The 25,090-nt window shown below is 40.0% G+C and overlaps 1 protein-coding gene across 1 annotated transcript in view; it reads right to left on the reverse strand.

The window, feature by feature from the left end:
- The window catches only part of PARD3B (par-3 family cell polarity regulator beta), a 398,190-nt gene that overhangs the window by 63,776 nt on the left and 309,324 nt on the right, over positions 1–25,090 (reverse strand). Inside the window, exon 20 of the mRNA XM_027636917.1 lies at positions 16,929–17,225. Coding sequence (XP_027492718.1) covers positions 16,929–17,225 — 297 coding nt within the window. The remainder of the gene's footprint in view (positions 1–16,928; positions 17,226–25,090) is intronic.

The following is a 25,090-nucleotide window of genomic DNA, read 5'->3' on the forward strand; positions in this document are numbered from 1 at the left end:
AGACAGCCTCCTCTGTCTTCGTGCAACTCTCTACCTCTACTCCCTTTGCACAAACGCTGGAAACAATTCTGACTTCCCAAAGCTCCTACTTGCTCTCCTGCACTGCCCATAGTAGAAGAGTGCTGAGATTATGGCTCCTATTCCTGTTGCTGCCACCACTGATGGGAGCCATGTGGGTGCCATGGCTGTCCTCTAAGAGCCCAAAAGCTTCTCTGGCAGCCAGAAGAGCAGCTTCCTCAGATGGAGAAGGAGGTAGTCTGCGCATGCTGCCAAAACACCCACTCCTCTCCCCCCTCACCACCAGAGCCAGAGGTCTGCAGCCAGTGACTACTACTCAGTTTCCCCTATGCTTAAAAGCAGCCTTAAAGATAACATTTCTAATAGAAGCAGTACTGCTCCCCAAAATCCTCATACTTGTAAAAGGAAACTACATTTAAAGTAAAAACCAGATAAATAAAGTGACATAGCTGCAGTCAGAAAGTGAAGTTCCATTCTGAAGGAAGGGGAGCCCATCTCTCTCCATCTGCTACTAAAAAATGTAATTTTGTAACTCAAAGAATTAATGATGGATTACGTGAAAACAGCAAATCAGATCATTTGTTGAAGCATTATATGAACTAAACAGAAGAGCAGTTAATCTAAATCACATGTGGGATGGTTATTATTGCGTGTTGCCATCGTTGCTGCTGAGTCTGGCTGTAATATTGGTTTTGGTGGCAACACACAGAAAAACCTGAACATCCTGTTCCTCATTATAAAATGAGAAGAAATCTCACCCTGGGGAACATGGTCAAAGCTGACAAGTGAGTGCTACAGAAAAGACTGAGCAGACGGAGTCGTTAATGGCAAAGGTATTCTGAGTCAAGACCAAAAAACAAATACCTTCTTCTGTTGCCTCTACTTGGTAACATGAACAAGATGAATAAATAAAAAAATCCACCATTGATGCTTAGGGCACATGTATACTGCAGCTTCAGATCACTCCTGAAATTCCCTGTTGGGAGAATGTTTGCCAAGGTCCCTGTTGCTAGCTCTGCTGGGAACAGTGGATGGAGGCACTGCAGCAAGGGCAGCACAGAACCCCAGCTGCAGCTCCTCAAATGCACCCACTGCAGGGCCTTTGCTCATTATGGAGGACAGCTGGCTACACTTCCCGTGGTCAGCGATGGCACAGGCAAGGGATAATCACTCATTGGGTATTATCCAGCAGGGAAGCAGGTAGGGGAAGTATCACCCATCCCTATTTTGCAAATCAAGATGTGTTCTGCTTCTAGTGCTAAGATTCCACTGTAAGTATACAAAATATGTTGTGCTTACACCAGTTGATGAAAATGAGGGGAGCTGAAACTGCCTGTATTTCCAAAAAAAGGTATTTGTATTAGTGAAGGGTAACTTTATCAAACCTTGGCGTATCTCTGGAATTCCACATTTTTTACTGAAAGGTGGCATATAGGAGTGTCACATAAGCAGAAGTTACTTAAAAAAAGAGAATCTTGAACTCTTTCAGATTCATACAAGTTAACTCCATTTAACAATGACATTCAGGACACTAAACCAATACTGACATGGTAGCATTTTCAAACACAAATCCACTCATCCAACAGCACATCAAGAATATTTCTAGCAGCGTATTTTTTCCATAGTTTTCCTGTATGTTTCTCCTTGAAGGTTTCTAAGTAACCAAGCCATTCAACTTTTTCAGTAACTCTTGGACTTTTTCAAACCTGAGTTAACTCTTCTACACACAAACATCTTTCTGCCAGTCTGCAAAGAGAGGAGCTCCTGTCACTGTTCATTCCTTAATTTTTTCCTTTTAAAATCTTTTAATCTGCTTTTCCCCTCCCCCCAAGAATGCTTTGTTTAGTGTTGTTACTCCTTCTTTCCTTGTCTCCTTATTTCCTCACTTCTTCCCTGAGACTCCCACTTTTCTTTCTCTTTTTTTGTTTTTCCCTTGAGCTCTTACAAAACCCTGACCTGTTTACAGATAACAACTTACAGAGCTTAAGGGCTAATGTTTTACCCTCTACTCACCATTCTGTATCTGGCTGCAGTCATCAGTAACCAGAATTCATCATCATCAATGGATTTTCAGTGACATGCACTGTATTTGCTCAGATAATGGCCCCACATATTGCCTTTGAAATGAGGGTGTGACGACTACTTAGAGATATTCTCAAGAGTCAGTAATTGGCATTGCTGCAGGACACATTTTCTTCATGTTTTGAAGGCAGACCTGCAGAAAAGCAAGCTCTGAAGCTTTGGGTTTTTATGGATGGTATTGCGCTCTCAGGAGGACACACCAGTATTATCCTAAACACATCACCTTTGGATTGAAGCAGGTCACTTGCTAGTTGGTTTGGACCACAGGGGAAGAACTGGCATATGCTGTGTCTGAAAGGTCAGACAAATACATGAAGGTACAGATCTTTTCAAATTCTGTAGTGAGGGCCAGACTAAACCATGTCGGCTGGGATGGCCCCACTCCAGATTCTGACAGATATCTTTCTTTCCTCCCCATAATTTTGGGATGGCCTTCAATCTTTAAGACTGCCTCAGGAACACCTGCAGACAAAACACCACTGCAACATCTCCACCAGAGATACAACTCTCCTTGCAATAGGCTCTGCAGAGATGTGTAATGAAAAGACAGTCCTGTTCCCATGCAGAGCAACGGAAACAGTAAAGCAGGTGGGGGAGCACAAGATAATAGGGAAACAATACTGGTCCGCAGGATGCCTGACAATGACACTTGGAAGGAGGCAAATGTAACATGCCTACACAGGCTGCAAAGACAATTTCAGAGTTTGTGAGCCTCAATGCTGTTTAAAGTCACTACAGACAGAATACATTTTTTATTTAGAAGAGCTAAGCACATGATAGAGCTACTGGACAAACAGGATCAAGCTTTTTTTCGTGTCAGGTAACTGTAAGAAGTGCAAAATACCTGTGAGACTGCAGCCTACAAAATTACTACTGTAGGATATTACAGTGTAAGATAAACATCCCTTCACTTCTCTAGTCCTCAGCTTTATAAGCTTGCCAACCAACCACAAATGTGGATCACAGCTTCCATTCTTGGAGCAGGAGATAGATGGGTATGCTGTATCCAGTCCAGCTCTGTACACTTGTCCTACCTAGAGAGGAAAGCAAACCAGCCCACCAAGAACTGGCAGAAGGAAAGATCGCTTCCATCTGCTATATTTTTTCTGCAAATGTCAAAGTTTAAAACCTCATGGATGTGCTCTATCACTAACTTAAGGACACTGACCATAAGATTTTTCTTTCACTCATTTTTCTGCATTAAATATATCCTCTATTAATGCACAAAATTACCCTTCCCTCCCCCCCATCTAAATCACTACTCCCCATGGGATAGCCATTAAAATTGATTCATGAATACACTACATTTACAGGCAGAAGTGGGAACAGAGAAAACCCCTCCCCATCATGTCACTCTCCAGGAAGGAGTTTGAGACACACTGAACAAAGAACTCTCAAATCTTCTGCCATACAGCTTAGAAATCAGGATGTGATTTCCAGTCTTTATCTCTTGCATCATTACAGACGATATAGTCCTTAAAATAGGCAATTCGCTTTGACCAGCAATGTTTAAGGCTTTAGCCTTTAGTTTTGTTTTTCTGTAGATTCCACACTGCATCAGGCAGCTTCCCTCCCTCTTCCCAGTCCTGCACCCCAGCCCCATGTGGAGCAGTGAAGACACTTAAAGAATTCGGGCAGCTGGAGAAAATGTAAGACCCCAGCTCTTGGGCCTCATCTGTGTTTCACTCCTTTCACTCCAGAACATACATCTGGATTTGACAAAGTCATGCTTATCAGATAGATCAGCAGATAGTCTCCTATCTGTGCTGTGGTGCAGAATTAGGTCAGAAGAGCATTCTGCCAGCTTGTGTTTTGCTGTTTAATCCTCCATAAGTAGTTGTGGAGACAGCAATAAAAGACAACTTATCATACTAACCAAATTCTTCACCCCCTAATCCTGGTCAATTTTCCGACCTTGTGAGGAAAATGAAATAAAAATCACACATCACTACTATTTAACTGCACATTCCAATAGCATAACATTATAAGAATACAAGCGAGGCCAGAAGGCAAGTTTATTTTATGAAAATGTATCATGTTTGAAGGTAAATTGAATGTTATAAAAATAAAGTCTGAAGAACAGTAGTTCTGAACTTTTAAGCTGTCGTCTTCTGTGATGCCATAGCTGGGTCTTCCAGCCGGCCTCACCAGATGGTCACTTTGGCCACCATCAGAATAGCAGCCTGGAAACACGTGCCCTACAGCCCTGCCTTAGCATCTTGGCTGGGATAAACTCTGAGGCAGCAGTTCTGTACTCACAGCTCAGAGATATTCCCACTGCACTTGCTTAAGAATTCTTGAAATTTGTGAGGAGATTAAAGCCAAACGTTTGGTCCAATACAGGTCAAGGAAAATAACAGAATGTTGGTTACCAGCTTTTAAATGTTAATCATCATTATTCCCACTAAAACCTCATTACACTAAAAACAACCCCTCCCCACACCAGCATACAGTATGAAGATCTGCTCGAAAAGAGTACATATAAAAGAAAGGAATTTTCTCTTAAGCAGTGGGTAAGTTTGGCTGCAGAGGATTCCAGCAGCTACAAACAATTTTTGTTTCATGGAAGCTGTACAACCATTCCCCGTCTTACATACAACTGTGCAAATCGGTGTGTTAGTGATGCTTTTGTAAAGAGGGTTTGACAACAATAGAGAGTCCCCAGCCTGCTAAATAAGAAGTGACAACTCCATTTGAAAGCTGTCTCTGGATGTGTTTTATGTGCAGAAATTATCTGTGACAGTTCAGATCAAAATAGAGTTTTCATTTCATGTGGGAGGTAAATGGACGATAGAATAGGTTACTTTAAATGCTGCAGTCTAGTCCAATTAATGTTTCAGACTTTTCCATATTCTGTGCTCTAAACTTCAGGGTAAAAAAAAATGTAAAACTCGTTTTGTCAATAGCATGATGCGAAGAACAGACCAAAAGGTAATAAAAGTGGTTAACAAAAACAGTCATGGAGAAGTATGACAGAAAAGATCAAGTTACAGTAACCTGGCTGTGAAACTAATAAGTATAAAACAGAAAAGAAAATATCACTTCATTCTTTCAGGGAGAACCAGGCAGGCGAATCAATTCTGATTTCCCATCTCAATCAACAGAGATTTTGCCAATTACTTTGGTGGAAACAGGACTTGCATATTAGTCATCTTTCTGAGCAGCAGACACAAATCCACATGCTATCATTTGCTTTTCACACAGTGCAACATAAATTTACAATTTCTAGCTTATGTAACTATACAAATTGTACTTTTAAAAAAATGTCAGGTCCTAGTTGTTCATGTTATTTACCTGTAAATCAATCTGTTGTTTCCTGACCCATTTTAAAGAAACGTGTTTTCTTAAAGGTCTGGAACCACTGCTGTGTTACTCAAGCACAACAGTGGCTCCGATGGGAGCTGTGCTGATACGGTGCCTGTAGCTTTCTAACAATCTTTTTCGAAGTCGGTGTGGAAACCAGTAGTTCATGCAGGGCTTTTTAAATGTAAGTAAAAAGTACTGATAGTAGAAAAGGTATGGACCCATGAGTGAGTGATCTCATCCCAAATAAGGGCCCATGAACCTTACATAATCTATTTTGTTTATGCAAAACTTTAAGCAATGCATATTTTGATCTTTTCTGAGAAACAGCATTTTTCTTGGCACAATTTTCAATTTCCACCCACTTGGAAGAGCAGGTGTCTTTGTGTATCATTGCTCAATCCTGGGAATAAAGAAAACATTTAAAAAACATGTTAAAACTCTTTTGCTAAAGTCAATGGACATTAATTTAAGGTTCCATGGGCATTACAGAAGAACAGACTACTATAAATGCACTGAGCTAGTAGAAACACTGAGACAAATAGTTCAGAAGATATAAGACCTCAATATCTCTACTGGCCAAAGTCTGAACACTGGTAATCTTATTCCTCAGAGGCAAGTTTTAACACAAAAGAGAAATTAACATCTATCTATGCACTAGGGTCTTGAAAAGAAAAACAACAGAACAATGAAGCTGCTCAGACATCTGGTATATTTGCCACAGCTAATAGTAATGAGATAGCAGGCAGAGTGCAGAATAAATGCAAAAAGGTATGAAAGAATTCTCTTATTCCAGAAGCCATACAGACATGTAAAAAATACCAGTACTCAGACTAATGAGTCTAAATTTTGGGAGGAATTCTCAAGCACTTATCATGTTTAGATTGATGATCTGTTCGTAGCAGCTTTCAAAGAAAGAGAATGAGACTTCTGCCTATTCAGTTTTGGAGCCTGAACATGTCACTAAGTGCAAGAGACTTTTCAAGCTCTATAGTAAGGAGGTCAAAGCATCACCATTGATGCAGACAGTGGTATTTACAGAGAAAAGGAGGAAAAGATCAATCCCTTCCCCCCAGTCCCCTTTACTCTCCCCCTCTCTGAAGCAGCTGCTGCTTAAACATTGCCATTGTATACAGAGGCACAAAATAATTGCCTCTTGGTTTGTTTGTTTTTGTTCCCTCCCCCCCCCCCCCCCCCCCCCCCCAAAAACCTGAACAAAAAAAAAAATACCTTATTCAGGTGAAGGACTACAGACTGCTTGTCATTTGTGTACTACCAATCAATAACAATTAGGAACAGGTTTATTACTCTGAAGCTGTTTCCCAATCCTCCTCCACAACCTCACGCTCTCTTGCCATGTTATGGAAGTATCTGCTGACATGTAAAGCAAGGACTGCAGCCACAGAAGGCCTCCTCTGTCATTATCCGAGAGCAGAGCAGAAGCAGTCCAGGTCCCCTGGTTTGCAGCACACTTACAGCACACAAGTGCTCAATTAAAGCAATCCTTTCAGACAATTATTGAGCATTATGGTGACTCAGGCATAGAAAACAGCTGCCCTCTCCCCACCTTGCCACAAGACCGATAGCATTTTGAACATGCTTCCATTCCTTGAAGGTGCGCTGCTGCTGCTTATTCTTCGATTGCCAGGCCACGAACAATACTTGCATTAGAAACGTGTTCCATGCTTAAACTTACACGCCAGTCTCAAAGTAATTGTTTTACATGCATTTATGTAAATACCATAATGATCGTTTACGGTTTATTCCCATTTACAAGGTAATAACCATATCCAGGACCAAGAAGGGATCTAAGCCTAAGGGCAGAAGTGTTTATAACAGATAAACTCCACAGCAGAAGGACATGTTCTAGCTGGTTTGAGAAGAAATGCCCCTAAGATACTATTATGCTGAACAATTTTATTTAAGATTAAAATTAAGTGATTGAAGGAATTAAACCATAAATATAGGTCAAAGACTGAATGATAAGATGTTGTTTGAAATTTTAAAACATTAGTTGTCCCTTTCTTGTTCCTCCTTACTGCTTCCAAGTCACTGGAGGGAAGGGGCTAACAACCCCCCAGAGTGCACATTCAACAGAGGGCTGTGACACTGCAAAACTGTCACACTGACCTACTGGTACACAAGTAGGAAACTGGAGAGAAACAATAAAGGGAAAAATAAATTAAGAGAACATTTATTTCTCTACAAGAATATTATATATTTATTTCAATTTTAGCACTTTCTAGAGATATCTCACACTCCTCTTGCATATCTTTTATCACGAGCTGTTTCTTTGGTTTTCTCCGCTTCAGTTTGGCAGAAAGAAAAAACGAAGCTATCTGTTTTGCAGGCAACTGAAGAGAATAAAATCTTTCATGCAATCACCCTCTACTGCTTTCTAAAAATGGTCTCCAGACATCAAGGACAAGTTAGTGATAAAAAGAGAGAAGCAACATCATTTTCTCATGTCCCTCTGTCCTAATGAAAGACCTCACTTTCTCTAAGATGCAGACCACAATGTAGTTTAAGACAAGTTGTTTCTTTCATTTTCTATAACAATCTAACACCACTCTCCACAAAACAGTCACAATTCTCTTAGACCATCCCAAGATCGATACCGATACCTTGATCAATGTCAACAAATGCTCTGCTGCTGCATGACCTGCCAGAGAAACTGCTCCTTAGCCACAGTACATGTGGACTCCAGATGTACTCCAGACGCCAGGTCTCCTCACGGGAATGTTATGGACAGTCACCGAGGTTCAGAGTATATACCAACTTAACTACATCAGAAGACTTAAGCTGATGAAACAATAAACTATTTCTTGGCTTACTGTGACCCCTTGGATTACTGGCTGTGCCAGTGGACTTGTGATCATGGATTGAAAAATAGCACGCTTTAGAGTTTGTCATCGACTGTACACTCTGCACAGCTGTCAGACAATAATCACAATTATTCTCTTTTTATTCAGCATCCTGTTGCCTATTAAGCCATTTCCATCACATCTCATCAGTCCTCCCAATATTTTTGCTAGCACAATATTGAGTGATTTTCAGTTTTTCAAACACAATCAGTTTTTACAGTTTTCTGCTACCCAAAAGATCCAATTCATGCTTTTACCTTTACTTTCTGTCAACATCTTATGGATGTATAGAGACAACAACAGTTTCCATTGCAAGTTTTCCACTACACAGTTAAGCTGTGTGAGTACCACACAGAGCTAATTACTTTGCCAGGACATGAGCAGTCATACTGGAAAACCCTACCAGAGCCACTGCATTGTTCCTGGTGGCAGCATAACCTGGCAGTGCGGGTAGTTCTGAGGTGTGCCCCATGGTTCCCTGTGCTGCAGTCTTCTCAACTGCTTTAAGCGGTTTTCCTGGCGATCTAAGAAAACCAACTGAGTATTTTGAGAATATATGATAAGCTGTGGGATACTGCCTGAAGATTCCTAGGACTCTGTTATGCTCCTCCCTGCTTTAATGAGGAAGAGGGCTGAGGATTGCTTTACCTGTAACTCGGAGGAACCTGTCAGCACAGGTCCCACTGACCTTAGACAACCTCAAACTGAAGTGAAGATGCTGAAAAAAATTCTCATTCATGGCTCCAGTCAGTCTATGTCCTTTTCCCCTGTCACATCTAAGAGTTATTTCTCCATCCTTACTAGACAGGTATCATTACTCTTAACTGAAGCTAATTAGCATTTTGAAGCAGTCCAGTGATAAACCTTTTTTCTTCCTCTTCCAAACTTATACCCTTTGTCCACAGTTTCAGACTTCAGGGAAATGATTCTTTGTGTCCCATTAAACATTGACTATTTTTTAAGAATAGTTTGATAAATAATTTATTCAGCTAAATAAGAAGTCAAAACAGAACTTGCTGTGAGCTCATGTCCATCACCTGGAGTCCAAACATACAGGTGCTAATACACATGAACTGGACTGTGCTCCTCATGTCCAAATCTTCCACCTCCAAAAAACAGAGATTCATAATATTCACAGACTTAAAAGTCTAGCACAACAAAACCCCATGCCCTCATATTCTTGTCGGTTTTACTAAACCAAGATTATCTCTACAATGAAAGAATCCCTTTCTACCATTTAACTAGCAGCAGCTAGAAAAGACCTTAGCTGAGGATTTTTTTGAAAAGTCATTTGGAAAGAGTGTGAGCTCCTTGAGATCAGCAACATAGATTTGTCTTACAGTGGGCTGCACAGCAAAGTCTGGACAAGGCCAAGTCACCAGGGTTTTCTCTGAATGACTTACGTATCCAGAAGCTAGGAGATCATATGGCAAAATGACGATGGCAAGAAGCTGGGGGAGAAAACAGGAGATGGTTAATAAAAAGATTGGAAACTGGGATGAGCGAAAGGGAAAACAAAAGAAAAACAAACAGTTTCTTGGCAAAGGACTTGCTGGAAGGACAAGCCTCACAACTGTGAGCAGCATAATGACCTTCTGCTTGTTTCTCTTCAGTCGGGGAAATGGGATTAGGTTCACATTCATCATTTAACCAGAACTGCAGTACAGAATAAACCTGACTGAAACATATTACTTTTTTTTTTTCTTAGCTAGAGCAACTCAGCAAGGCTAATGATGGGGCCGAAGAGACTCATTCTGACAGAAGACAACCTGGAGCAATGAAAAGCTGGCTATTTTGAAAATCCTAAAGTGTATGAAGTAGAACAGACTGCTGGAGAGTAGTGGGAAAACAGAACCACATCAGACTTAATCATATCCTTTACACTTTAATTAAAATAAGATTTAGCAATTTTATTTAAGATTACCAAATTCTCAGAGGAAATGCATGCCTCTTTCTGTACTGCTACCAGACAACTGTTAACTAGGAAGAAGAAAATACAGTACACAATGCTACATCCATCCATCCATCCATCCTGTGTATCCACTAAAGTAGACCTCTTTGTTCAAGAAAAACATGCAGTTATACTGCTTGCCTACTAAATGGAAATACCAAATGCTATTAGGGTTTGCACTTTCAGTATGGAAGTGAGTGGCCCATAAACAAGATTTTAACAGCTTCTCTTTTGAACAACGCAGTTTAATTAATCTTCAGCCATTAACCATTCATCTAAAATGCCACTTACGAAATTTTAATTTTGCACATTATCAGCTGGTTCACAAATAGCTATCTATGAGCAGAAGTATAACGATATTCCTCTCTCTTTCTTGGAGCTTACCAGCCTTATAGTCAATTCTGGCTTCTTAATTAACCACACACACGTATTAGCATTTAAAATTAAATGGTGTTTTGTTAAAAAAAACATTCTGTAGGGAAAAGTTAATACACATTCTGCTACTGGTTAAAAAAACAAGTATGAGGTTTTGGTCAAACAACATCCTGCATAAGACAGAATTTAGCATTTCTTGCTCACACTAGGAAACACTCTGTGGCAGGAACACATGCAAGGCCATATGATTTCATTCCAGCTGCATGGACGATCTCATTTTGTCTTTATTTGTACATTTAAGAGGCTGACAACACCATCTGCATTTCCCTCTGTATTCTCTGGTATGGTCTCATCTTCCAGTAACAGACCTGGCTTTCTCTCCAGGGACCTATCTTTTGCATTTGCATCCAAACGGCTGAAAGAATAGGACATTACCAATAAATATGCAGAATTAACGTAAAATAATTCCATACAGTAATATATCACATAACAAGAGACAGGGCTGGAGGGGAAAAAACCCAAGACAAACCTGAATGCTTAACACAGCTGCCAAAACTCAGGCGCACCAGCATCTGCAGCAGGATAGTCACAAGGGAGTTGTGGGAGTGCAGTATATAAAATTTTACACATCTGTCAATAAGTGAGGTGATCCAAATGCAAACCCTAGCAGGCAGGATGCACGCAGGCAGATTTGTGACTATTCCTGACAGAATTTATTTCTGCTGAAGAATGCATGGCCTCGAACAAGCATGCACACATTACATGGCAGCAGCAGCAGTTTGACAACTTCCTTCTGCTTAGACATGCTTCAAAGTGCTCAGGGTCATCTGAGTTCCATGAAATTTGGGGTTTCCATGAGAAGTGAAATGATAGGGTTCAGGTCCCAAAGTTAAAAGATCTGGATGAGGGGTTTCTGGGAAGTAGCACAGTGAACTCTAACTGTAAAGTAGTTTTGCTTGAATGCTATCAGGAATTTTTTTTTTCCCCCCAATATAGGTGGGAAATAGTCCCAAGGCTAGTTTAAACATGTCCCAGGTGGTCCAGTTACTCAATGTTACCCCTAATTAGCAGGGAGTATGCAGCACCCATTTATCCTTTCTGAGGAAGAAAATTGCTGGTAGAATTAGGATAAAAAAACACAGTACAAGTGTAGCTCCAAACAGCACAATCTACACTCCTGTGGAACTAGTGGCCAAACATTAAGTTTCTGGTTTTAACATTATGGGGAACAGTGACCAGAATGCAGCCAGAGGTTCAGAAGGCCCTGTGGTATGTTTCAGAAAGAATAAATTCCAGAGGAATCAGAGGAGAGTTACAGGGATGTAGAGTAGTATAGGACACAGAAACAGCACAGATGATTTTAGGATACCAAGTGGAAGAGGCTATATGGTAAGAGAGAGTACACACCTTGCTTGTACTTGTCACACTTTGTAAATCAAAATAGGCCAATGCATGGCCATAATTCTCTTTCCACAGTTATGCAAGGCACAGCGGTAAAGGGCACGTAGGCATTACACAGCCTTATTCAGTTTCCACCTTGCCTCCATGATATCCATCTTAAAGAATAATCATTCCTGAGTAAAGGACCATCCATTCCTACAGCAGTGCATTGCTTTTATGCTAGTCAGTGACAAAAGGTGTTGTAAATGGCTGCACAATGAGCGATGCCCACGGTACTCTGAACTGAGAACAAGAAAACTTCAGTTTCTGGCTTATGAGATATATAGAGCCAAGTAACATATCTGGGCAACCCTAGTTTGCCCTTTTTGAACAAATCTTTTCCTGTGCAGCTCTGAATTCCTATGGTCTTGTATGAGCAGGATGGGAATAGCCTACACCTGCCTAAAAGACAAGCATTTAGTCTTTCACTAAAAAAGGCTCCCTTTGCTAAATTTCAATTCCAGACCCTTTTTACTCTCCTCTCAGGCTTACAGATAGCTTACATTTGCCATTTGATTCCTCAGACACGCACAGCAATTTTACCCTTTCGAGGGAGAGGCAGACTGCTCAGTCATGCCCCTCTCACTCTTGACTCTGGCCAGCTCTGAGGGCGGGATGTGATGGATATAGTTAGGGTTGCACAGAGATGCGGGTTTCGTTTTCCCATTTTCAACTCTGTATGCTGCTAGATTGAGCATTCTGAAAGAGTGCAAGTTGCCAGAAAGAAACTTTCACCCAGGAAAGAAGATCCATTTTTTAATTAATTAATTAACATAGTAGAAATTAAGATCTTGCACAGTGGGACCCAACACAGCATCTTCAAAAACAAAAAAAAAGCTGGATCAGACTGGGGCTGTGGACTTTACTCCTACGTAATAAAACAGTGCCGGTTTTTTATTAGTAATTTTTTTAAAACTGCAGCAAGATACAGCTCTGAATCTATTCTTCCTAAACAAAGGAAAAATGTATTCTTTTTTAGACCAGCACTTTGAAATTCCCCAAGATAAGATACGTAAATAAATGAAGAATCATACTTGGCAATGAATTTGGCATCAGACTTTCAGTGTTTCATAGTTCTGGGCTGAGAAAATAAGTTGAGCAAAGTCTCTAGAACCTTTCCAGAGATGTACTCGGAGTGTTTGGATATACTTGACAGCACCATCTTCACAGGAGGAAAAAAGAGGAAATTGTTTATTTGAAATGTGAGAAAGGGTTGCACTGTGTGACATGCCTGACATTTAAGTGATAATAGTGTTGTGCATCTGCTCTTTTGGCTTTGGTCTGACACCTAGGCTCTGCCATGGTGCAACTTAGCACTGTCATGGCACAGCCTTGATGACTAAACTCAGAGATGTGACTTGCCACCCACTTCAGGAACATATGGGCCACAGATCACGCAGCCTCTGCCACAGGCTGGGAAACGTACAGCGTCTCAGGCAAAGACCCTGAGAGTTCCCCAGCTGCACAAGGTGGCTGTGCAGGCTGCACCATCCTTAGGGATGCCATTTGCATTACAGAAAATTGTGGCTAATTAGAAATAAACAGAAAAATGCTTGATTTACAAAGAAATGTGTGATTTTGCCAGCTAATTTTTTTTTCCACTCCAACTTAACATTCACAGAATACACTGATCATGCTAATGCTTTCGTTATATTCATTAATAAGGACAATTTACATTTATATAGCACCTCTCTTAGCTAAGAATTCCAAAGCTTTCAGCAAAATATACACAAAAAATTACTTCTATTTCACTGAATATAGTCATCGTTGGAATGAAAATCAACAATTGTGAAGCAGTGCAGAAGAACGTTACACAACAGTTGCAAATAAGACACAAAGCAAACCCCCCAAAAACGCAAAGCAAAAAGCCCCTGAGATGCCAGATGCAAGTGGAAGTAAGGGGATGTTAGTACATAAACAGCAATGTGAAGCAGGTCTCTGTGTGCCCTGAGGAGCGGTGTTGGAGGCAGCAAACATACTTCATAATGATTACAGCAACAGACTTCATACATGTGCAACCTATTGCTTTTCTGCATAGGGAGGGACATTCTCAGTTTAAACTGTGAATTTACTGTAAAGAATGAACAAGGAACACTTGATGGATTCTGGTGATGAGAAAAGGTGAAGTAAGTGCACGCAAACCGTGAACAGCTCTTCTCTGACCACTGAGCTTCATATTTACAAATAGCCTCTGACTTCTAAAAGGCATTAATTGTGCTAATACATTAGTCTGCAAAAACAATATAAAATAAAAATTAACGTCTTGTTTCAAATGATGAGTTTTAATTCTCCAGCATAATGGCACATAACTGGAATTCTCAGACCAAAATGAAGTAATTGATTATGTGTTCAAATCCCCCTTCTACCCCTAACCCCATTTACTTTAGTCACTGATCAAGTCTCCACGCACTATATTACAACTTGAGAGTCATGGGTGGAAGAAAAAGCCATCCATCTAAAGTAAAATTAATAGCAAAACTTTGAGAGAAGGCACACACGTGTTAGCAAGACCAAAGCATAAGCATTTACATGACAAATATGTTGATAAATGTTCAGCCCTACAAACACAAAATAACTATGGTTTGGCTTATAAGCATCCATTATTGCCCTTTCCCATCATTTTGAGGCAGACAAGGTAGTTTTCATAACTGACCCTTGAAAGCAGGTTGTTTTTTTTAATTAACATGTTATCCAGGGATTTTTCTTTCCTCATCTCTTTCTCCTTTCAATAATCTCTCTCTAGCACAGAAAGATTTCCTTGCCTGAAGTTGCCACTTTATTCAACAACTGTTGGCTGAGACCTCACGACCCACTGCATAAATTCACATAGAATTATTCATGTTTGGCACATTTCTGCTGGTGAATAACAACACCATTTTGTCTCAGACAAAGAAAATAAAGATTTAAAAAAAGAACAAAGGCAGCCTAATAAGAATTCCACATTTCCTATTTTTTTCCTGATCTGGTAAAACAGCCTCTACAAGCCTGAGAAATTCAACAATGTAAAGTTGTTGGGGAGTGTTGGTCTTTCAGTACAAAATCAACACAGATGTAACAGCCTCTCAGCATGATTCTGATCATGGGCTCAGCTATGAGGTAACTTTTCTTGTCTGTAAGATGTTTTCATTTTAGTTTTTCACTGAGTTATCACGTTATCATGCAATTACAGCTAAATTCACACCGAAATCCAGGATCCCAACACCAAATCCAAACTTGTTTGGGACCTCAACAGCAAGTCAAGAGTTCATTCAGTGTAATCAAAACCACAATACAATTGATCAAGTAAGAGAGGCCAGAATAAAGGACTGAGCATTTCTTTTTGTTGCATGGAAAGACAATCTATAGGCTACACTTCAAAACTGATGATATTTTTAAAATGTAAAGTTACAAAGTTCTGTTAAACTGAAATTATGAAACAACTTTTATAACAATGCCTTACTCCAGCAGAGTTCAAAGATACACAATTTATAGTTCAAAGATACACAAACCTGAATTTAGACTCCCACCCTCCGGGAATTCTGAGATCTTGGTTTATTGAGTTAGTACAAACTCAGTTTCTGATCCCTTTACTACAACTTCTGTGTGACTGCAGTGACAATCGCCTCAAGACTTTTCTAGGAAGAGAAACCTGCTAGCTGGCAAAAAGCTAGGATCACTACCTCTTACTTCATGCAGTAGGGGAAGAGTTAATAACATAGAAGAAAGAAAAAAGCACTGTCATTATGTTTGGAAAGAACTCTACCATACCGGATTTAGGTGAAAAAGAGAGGTACTTGGCCCATTCCCTACTACAAACTTAGATTTATGTCAGAAGTGTTTTATTACTATTTATAACAATGACTCAGTAGATGTTTTTAAAGTACTGTGACGCCACAAACTGGAAACACTCCTATATCTGTGCTGACATATTTCTCCAAAATTAATGAGTGTGGTATTACATAGCACAGATTGAGGCTATAGGGAGACACTACACACTGTAATATGAACTCAAAGCATGTACAGTTCCTTAAGTCCCCCATGTCTGTCCTCTGTCAGCTCTTCTTTTCACATACACTTGTATATCTTGCCCACACACTCATATGTTGGTTTGAAAAAGCCAACATTGATATATTAATGCCATAATAGTAATGAAGTCTCATGTTCTTTTAGCCCCAAATTCCAGAAGCAACCAATTTTAAAATCATCATAATGGTGGGTACATCATCAACTCAAAGGAATTTCTGTTTTCCTTTTAACCCGGGAAAAAGCTTGACCATCTTTCTTTAATGCTGGAAGCTTGACAGTAAGGATTAAAAATTGTTCTTTCCTTCCCACTTAGTTATTGGAAAGGCCATGAAAGGCAATCAGTCTTGTGAAGCCACACTTCACAGCCTGCATAAAAATGCCATGATTTCCAGTCCTCTCCCCAAACTAATTGAAAGTGTGTAATATCACACAGCTGGGGAAAACTAAGCCATAAACATATGCAATATATAATACTATCATACAACACCTGTTACTAATAGACACTTGATGATCAGCAGGATCGACGGGGATCTTGAAAATTGAGATTATTTTTGCTGCAGGGTAAGAACTTTTCCCAATTGAAAGAGGAAAAAACACTCTCTCAGCAGTGCAGGAATTGGACTGGAGTCAGTTCACTCATTCTGTTTGTGAAATATGGACTTTTCTTTAATGATTTCTGTTTGACTGCTGCCTTGCTCAGATGCTCTGAGGTTACTGCTGCAGCAAATCATGGTTTTGGTTAAGAGAAAATCCATGGCTTTCTAGTCAGTACATACAGGGGTTTGGGGCATCTGAACAGTCCCATGTCTGACTCCTCTGCCCCCTGCCAAGGCCCAGGCTCCCTCCCCCACTAACCTATCATTTTATGTAATGCCAAGTGGCAATATTACCTGTCACCGGAAATCTGTGGGTAGTGCTGCTTGTTTATTTTTGCATATAGTCCTTCCAAATGTTCCCTCTCCATTGGTGCTGAAGGAGAATCACGTGGATATACAAAGGTTTCTGCTACTGCTGGTGATGATGGCCTGTAGATGCTTGCTGATGGATAAGCCTCTCGGAAGTGGTTTACTCTGGCATAATTTGGATCCACCTCATCGTCATCAATGTCAAGTCCTCCAGGACCAATAGAATAATCACTCAGACCTCTCAGTTGCTTTTGCCGTAACTCCTGATGTTTTGCACCAATCCTAACAATGAAAAGTAAAGAACAAATATATAGTTGGATCTGCTTCAACAGCAACCATCACACAAATTTGAAACACCAACCCTGAACCCAACTGTTTAGAGCTGAAACTGTGAAACTGATGCCAGATAAAATGGTGCACACAGCAATTTTGTTCTTTATCTCTGGCAATCACCTTTGTAATCAAGGTTGGTCATCATTCTGATAGAAATAATGCTGAATATAGCATGGCTTTTCACAAGTGTGTGTGCATGAACACAGACAGGTTTAATTCTACACCTACCTTTCACTTTGCAGTTGAATATAGCTAACCCAATCCTGAAACTTCTTATCTAAATTAGCCAGTAAAATTGTTAGTGCCCCTTAGTTACTTGACCCACCTAGCTTCTCCTAAACACATTAACTTGTGAAAAGTGGATTAAATGTGAACGCAAATGGAGAGATGGCATAGTTGTCTCAAATCAAAGGACCACAATTAATTTGCTGAAGATTCTAATTTTTTAAAAATTTTATTTCGGCTACATAAATGTGGAAATCCTGTCTTATTATATAGGGGATAGGGACAAAGTAAAACAGCAAAGAAATTAATAGAAACTTGACAGAAATGAATTGGTACATATAAGTGAATTAAAGACTGTTACTGGCAGTATTCCACTGTGATAAAGCCTTAAGTGGTATTACAAAATGCTGCTGCTAATCAGGGCCATTGTGCAATCTCTTTGGAATAGTAAAACATATTCAGGTAAATTTCAACCCAAAATGATATTCAATGATCCAACATTCATGCTGGAGGAAAAAAAAAAAGTACAGCAAGGCTCTGTGAGCTCTTCTGTTAACTACTCAGCTACTCTTCAACACAGTGTAATTAAGTGCACTGAGATGGATCTGGCAGAATGCTGACCACAATATGCAATAAACAGCACTTACAGAGAATAACAGAGCATAGAAGAAGACAAAAGAAGAAGACAGAAGAAACACACAGAGATGCAATGCCTGACAGAAGTCAACATTTGCTGTTGACTGTACCTAGAAGTACAACAGCAGCATAGAAAGAACAGTATAATTTGTACCATAGGAGTGTAAGTGAAAAGGGTTTAGAAGACTTGGTTACCCCACTAAAACTGAATGGCCTCAGGACTCTGCATACTGAAAAATGAAGATGTTCTGGAGAAAGTCTTTAAAAGGCATGGCGAAAAAGGTTCCCTAAAGAAACAGATGAGCACACTGGGAGCCTCCGTCTGACAGGAGCTATTAAGTGCAGAATGTGATTCATACTGCTTATTTTGTTTCATTAGAATCGTATCATCAAAATAAATGCTAATACTTTTCAAATAATTTGTAGATAAAAAGGTTCACAAAAAATTCTAATGAGAACATCATGCTGTTCTACACATATACTTGAGTACATCAATGTGTATTACACATGCTTTCCAGTCACACATCTCCACTAATTGTGCTAGGACAATATCTAGAGGTGATGTTAGTTTTTAACACTTAAAATGTAATCATACTTTACAGTGGGATGAGCCTGCATATATTATACAATCCCTGACAGTCAGGGGGGTGCTCACTATCCAGTCTGCCTTCTTTCATTAAAGCAGAGACCCTTCTCCTCTCTAGTACTCAAATACTGTGTGCCCCACCTTGAGTACTGAGTGCAGCTTTGGGCGCCTCAGGGTAAAAAGGCCCATCAAACTATTAGAGTGTGTCCAGAGGAGAGAAACCAAGATGATGAAAGGCCTTGAGGGCAAGAGCTAGGAGGGGCAGCTGAGGTCACTTGGTTTGTTTAGCTTGGAGAAGAGAAGGCTGAGGAGTGACCTCACCACAATCTACAACTTCCTCATGGGTGGTGGCAACAGAGGAGACATGCTGATCTCTTCTCTCAGGAGATCAGCAATAGGACATGAGGAAATGGCATGAAGCTGCATCAGGGGTGGTTAAGATTGGACATCAGGAAAAGATTCTCACTGAGAGAGTGGTTGGTCACTGGAACAGCCTCCCCAGGGAAGCGGTCACAGCACCAAGCCTGTCAGAATTCAAGAAGTGTCTGGATAATGTTCTTCAGTCATGTCATATGGTTTTGGTTTAGGTTTAGTTTTGTTTCCTGTGAGAAGCAGGAAGGTGGACTCAATGATCTTTATTGGTCCCTTCCAACTTGAGATATTCCATGACTCCAGTAAATATTGTACTATAAAAACCATGTGAGAGAATAAGATCTTCCTAACACATCATTCCGGGCCAGTTAGTTAATTTTGTTCCATTCAGACAACATTAAAAATACTCACAAAGCCTTAGTGTAATTTACTACAGTGGTCTTAGAGATGAAAGGATAATAAGAAGAAATATGCTACAATCTGTCTATATACTTAACACTGAGGCTTCCTAAGAACTTCTTCTTTATTCTTTCTGGAGCTTCTCTTCCCTGCACAATCACCTCCTCCTCCTGTAATCTTCACTCCACTTCTCTTTTGCTTCAGGTTTTCATGCCACACACACTCCCTATTTTGCACTGTAATGGTGGCTCAGGTTGGGAAGGCACTATCCTCAAGTGAAACTTCATCCAGGCTGAGGCAGTGTCTTGAAGACGTCACAGACTTCAAAACAATTGACAGTGGTTTTGCACAATTCCGACCCTGTCCACAAGGGAGATTCCATTGGAGAATCTTATGGAGGGTATAGCCTAGTATCAATATGTGATAAATTCAGCTAGTAAGGCATATATTGTAGGTGAACACAAGATCTGTTAATATATTGTCTCATTTTACTGCCATTTGCACTGGCTTAACTGGCTGATGGCTTCTTAGGACAGCGAGAGTTTAATGGCATTTGCAGAAAAATGGGACATCCAACTTACTATTTGTAAAACTAATGGTGACACTGGTATAGGCTTTGGTAAGGTCATGCTTTTATTCAAAAAGCAATAGACAATGGCATGGGGAGAAAGTCAACACTGAGGAGCTATATACGGAAATAGAAACTAAAAAGTGATGCTCAGCTTGCATTTCCATCTAAACTTCAAACCATTGCTAGCAAATGAGCAATAGTTAGAGAGCAGCTGAAAGTGTGCAAAGTGTGAATAAAGGGAAAAGATTATGCAGCAGGAAGTGGTGGAGGGAGCAGGCCTCCCTGTGTCCATGAGTGAAACACCACATTCATTATCGACATAAAGGAATCTGGGGCAAAATTACTGCTTGGCCCATTCACATGAAAACCAACTTTTTCAGGTAGTTCACTGTCCAAGAGCACTTGTACTACAAGAACAGGGTTGGATTTCCATTGCAAAAAAAGCCTTAGACATCAGTGAAGCACATGGTGACGTCCACATTGATGATTTCCATCTTTTATACATACAGGTACTTCAAGAGAAAACCTCTTGCAGAAGGATTAATATTTTACATGTCACACATGGGATTATGTCAGAAACATAAAAACAAAGGTACCATCATTGTTTAGAACAAATGATGGAAGAACTGTTGGCTCCTGCACCCAGAGCCCAGAACAACCGAAACTGTCAGTTTGGTAGTAGCTCTTGCCCCTGATTATCCTGCTGCTCTTCTACCAAAATGTGTGAAGCACTTGGAGATTGTTGCTGTCTTCCAGATTAACTCTGAAAAAGCATCAAATATTCTTAAAACCCTAGGAAACTGTGGAGTGCTTCACCCTCAACTAGTGACCAAAAAAGCCTAAACGGAGAATTCAGTGCAGGAATATATCGTATGAGGTACAAGTTTCATGGCACACATGGGTGCATATACACATGCTACACAGACAGAAAAAATGGGAGGATATACTGCATTTCAAGGAATGGTTTCACCACATGTCAGTGCAGAAGGCATGGCACACAGTCCTGAGACAAGTCACAGCAGTTTCTCAGAACATTATAAACCCTAATGTTCTTGGGACCTGTGCATCACCGGTCCCCTAGATATTAAGACCCCTTTGAAAGCAAGAGTAGTGCAGCACAGAAGCATCACACAAATCTTGCTTTCATGTCTGACAGTAAGAGTAATTTGTCCTGCTATCAATACTGGTATATTCTGCTCAATAAAAGCTGGAATTAGGTCACCACAATTTTCTTTTGTTCCTGTGAATAAGTCTAGCTTCTTCAACTTCTCCTTCTGAATGCAATCTTCAATTGCTGCCTGTATTATAAGTCAAATCTTCTCAAGAACAATTATTTCCATTTTATATTATATAGACCAGTCAATATCAGGTTATGTGAAATTCTTCATGATCAATGTTTTATCTTTTCAATACATCTATTACAATTGCATTAATATTTCTTGTTTTCCTTTTTATCTTCCCCACAAATGTATACAATTTGCTTGATGACGTCTTTTTCATTTCAAACCAAATGTTCAAACGTAGGGAAACAAACTATCAGATGGCTGGTTTTTCTCTCTTTCTATTTACCTGTCCTTCCATGTCTTCTTGTATGTTTTTCACCTTTGAAATTTCTTCACATTTTGTGAAGTTTTAAATTTCCTCACTGTATTTCAGCATCATGCTTTCACATAGTTTTAAATCAATCTTTTCCACAGCACACCCCAGTAGGTGCCCAGGAATTCTTTACTGAGGAAAAAAAGGAAAAAAAAAAAAGAAAGTGCTGTTCCTTCCATCACTCCTATAATGCTATGCCAACTCTACTAAGCAGGGTACTTCTGCTATATCCCACTCTAGTCATTCACCATTTCTACACCTCCCTCTGCAGTTATCCTTATCTGAAACAGCATAATCTTTACTCCCCATCACAAAAAAAATTAAAAAAAATCTTCCGAATTAACACAGCTATAATTGAACAATTATCATAAGAGAGGTCCAGACTCACAGCACAGGATAGGTCTGGTTAAACAATTGGTGCAACTTTGTGACTAAAGATAAAATGTCACTCAGCACCACGATGCTGGCAGTGAAACCAGAGACGAGGAGGGGTACAGTTCACCATCTGAACAATTTGGCGTGGCACTAAAGTTCTACAAACTTCCTGATGAGGGAAAGGGAAAAGAAAAAACAAACAGAATAAAGGGAAGTTAGATATATTTCCTTTTGAGTATCCCATATCAATCCTGCTTGCTCTCTTCCGCCACCTGAACACTGTGCTCTCCAGTTAACTCACTGCACAACTGCACCAACTTCCCTTAGCTGTATTTCTGTAAAAACAGAGCCTTGGCACAGAAGCAGTGAGAGGACAGACAACAGAAGTGCTGTATCAAAAAGAGTCTTTTTCCTTGTGATCCACCTTACTCTCAATAGCATCCAAATATATCCTATCTTAACCTTTCTCTACAACACATAATTCCAGAAAAAAAAATAGTTTGATAAAATATATAACCTCAGTAGAACTACAGGCAACATTTTCAAAACATGTTGCATTTCTAGAAGTCAGATGAAGACAGGATCTATATACCTACTGTACTTCTGGAAGTGGGACATAGTATTTTGAAAACACTTCTCTACACCTCATGTACTGTTCAGTAGCACACCCCCAGAGCTATAAATCAAGGAATGCTCTCATTTATCCTTCAAACAATCTTCCCATCTGACATATCTACACAAATCATACATGGTGACTTCTCATGTACCAACACATGAAAAGATGCATAAACCTAGAGTGCAGAAGCCATGGAAGGGTTAACAGCCCAAACTGCTCCTTCCAGCTGCAGCTCAGACACACACGATTGAGTTACTGTGGCTTAACAAGTTATTGTGTTTCTGCCGAGCTACTGTCAACTACCACATATGTATTCACCGCCTGTGACAAACACAATGTAAAACGCTTTAGTCTGACATCAATGACAGAGACACTGACAGGCAAAAGCTGGATTAGAAGACTGCAGCATACACAGAGTGAAGCAGCTGCAGGAAGAGATGTGGATTACCTCAAGAAAACTCCAGAAGAGCTGAGCAGAAGTGACTTTTGGAGAAGACCCAGAAATGCTTTTGCGAATGGAATGAGAGGGCTAGGAAAAGCTGTAAGAGATACTTCTCATCTCTTAGCCCAGCAGCTGGAATCTGGGTGAGTGGGTGGATGGGTTACTAGTGGGCAACAAGAACATGCTGAAGCTTCTAAAACTCTTTAAAAATTAAAACACAGTACTTAATGTTACCAGCTCAAAGAAGGCCAGAAAGCTGTGGAACCCAAAGATGGCCTTCAATGGGAAACAAACAGCAAGACACTGGCTGCAGCCCAATCTGCAGTTCTGGAGGCCTAACCAGCCCTAGCTCAAAAGGAGCTTTGCACAGTGAGTCACAGGCTAACAAACTGTCACCTTGGATCAGGACAAAACTTGAAGATGTATGTCCTCCTGGCTATGCCACCCCCAAGCAGGGAACAGGGTGCCTGCTGCCCCACAGGAGACAAGAGAAGCAACTCAGTGGCACCAACAGCTATGAGATCTGACCACAGTGCAAAACCTCCGTGTGGCAAGCGTGGCCCAGGAGAGACTGTGGGCTCTCTTACTCAGAGAGCTGCAAGGCTGCACTTCACATGAGAACAGTTTAGTATAGGCACAACCAACCAAAATAGGCCCACAACAAAAAGAAACATCTTTCCTGAGGTGTTTGAATTCTTCCCTTGCACTCCCCATGAACGCTAGATTATCCTATTTCCTCTGACTTGCCAGGGAAAGAATAAAAGTGATGTAACTTTTTTTTTTTTTAAATTTACCATGCACTGACCATGTGCTTAGTATTGAGCAGAGCACAAAGAATGACATGCTTTGAGCCCCACGGTGTCTATGTAAGTAGTCAAACACAGGACGGAAAATGCAGTTGCTAACCAAAACATTGTATTTCACAAAGGGATCTTGTTTACACTTCAGATGAATACAGCAACATTTCTTGTATGATGGATTAAAAGTAACAGACTTCGTGTAAGCACAAACAGGTACATGAATGAGCAAGATGCTGGCTAAGTCAGTGTAAGATATTCCTGGAGGAGAAGCATGAATAACAAGCAAAGACAAAATATGTAATACAAACAGGGCCATAGGTCTTTTAGGATAATTTCTGTTCCGTTTGCAAGAAGAGTAGCATAATAAAAGCAGGTAAGTGAGAGTGCGTACAATCAGTTTGAGGTATACCTACACTTGAGAGAGGACCTGATCCTTTAAGTCTTTTGAGATGACTGAGATGCTAAACACTCTTCCACTGAGTTGGTTGTTCCTTGAGGACTGCAGAATAAAAGCTGCTTCACTGCTTTTTTCCTCACTCATGTGACTCTCCCCGAGATCTACATACTGCAATGATTACTCAATTTACATCTGATTTACTATCTACTTTTGTGTCTCATTTACCTAATTCACACACATATTGAGTAACTGGTTGTCTAGAGGATAGCAGCTTATTTCTGTAGGAGGTCACTTAGATTTCCATTGGGTTTAATGTTTTAATTCCTTTTTAGCTGCTAGCAAAATATATTTTGGTAACTAAAATCTTGGGTTTTTTTCATTCATTTACATAATAGTGGACTGAATACATCTTGTCTTGGGATATTCATAAGCCATGATCACTGATGGGAATGGGTAAATTTCAGTTGAATATCTTAGGAGATAGTTTCAGTACAGTGCTTTTAATTTTTTATTTTATAATCTTTTTCAGACAGACATGGTCTATAATGACATTAACAATCCTATTCAAACCTGCATCTTTTATCAGGAAAAGATTCAATTTTCTTTTTCAAGTATCATCACCTAACAAAACTCTAGAGGCAGGGAAGTCTCATTGCTAAAAAAAAAACAAACCAAAAAAATCCACCTCTTGCCAGTAAATGGAGACAATGGATATGGACTTATCAAGAATCAAACAATATCTAATTCAGTATTAACTTTCAGGGTATTCTAGTGGATGCGTAGTTCTCAGAAGCATCTT

Source organism: Corapipo altera, unplaced genomic scaffold (assembly GCF_003945725.1).
Source record: "Corapipo altera isolate COAL_440 unplaced genomic scaffold, ASM394572v1 45, whole genome shotgun sequence".
Lineage (NCBI taxonomy): Eukaryota > Metazoa > Chordata > Aves > Passeriformes > Pipridae > Corapipo > Corapipo altera.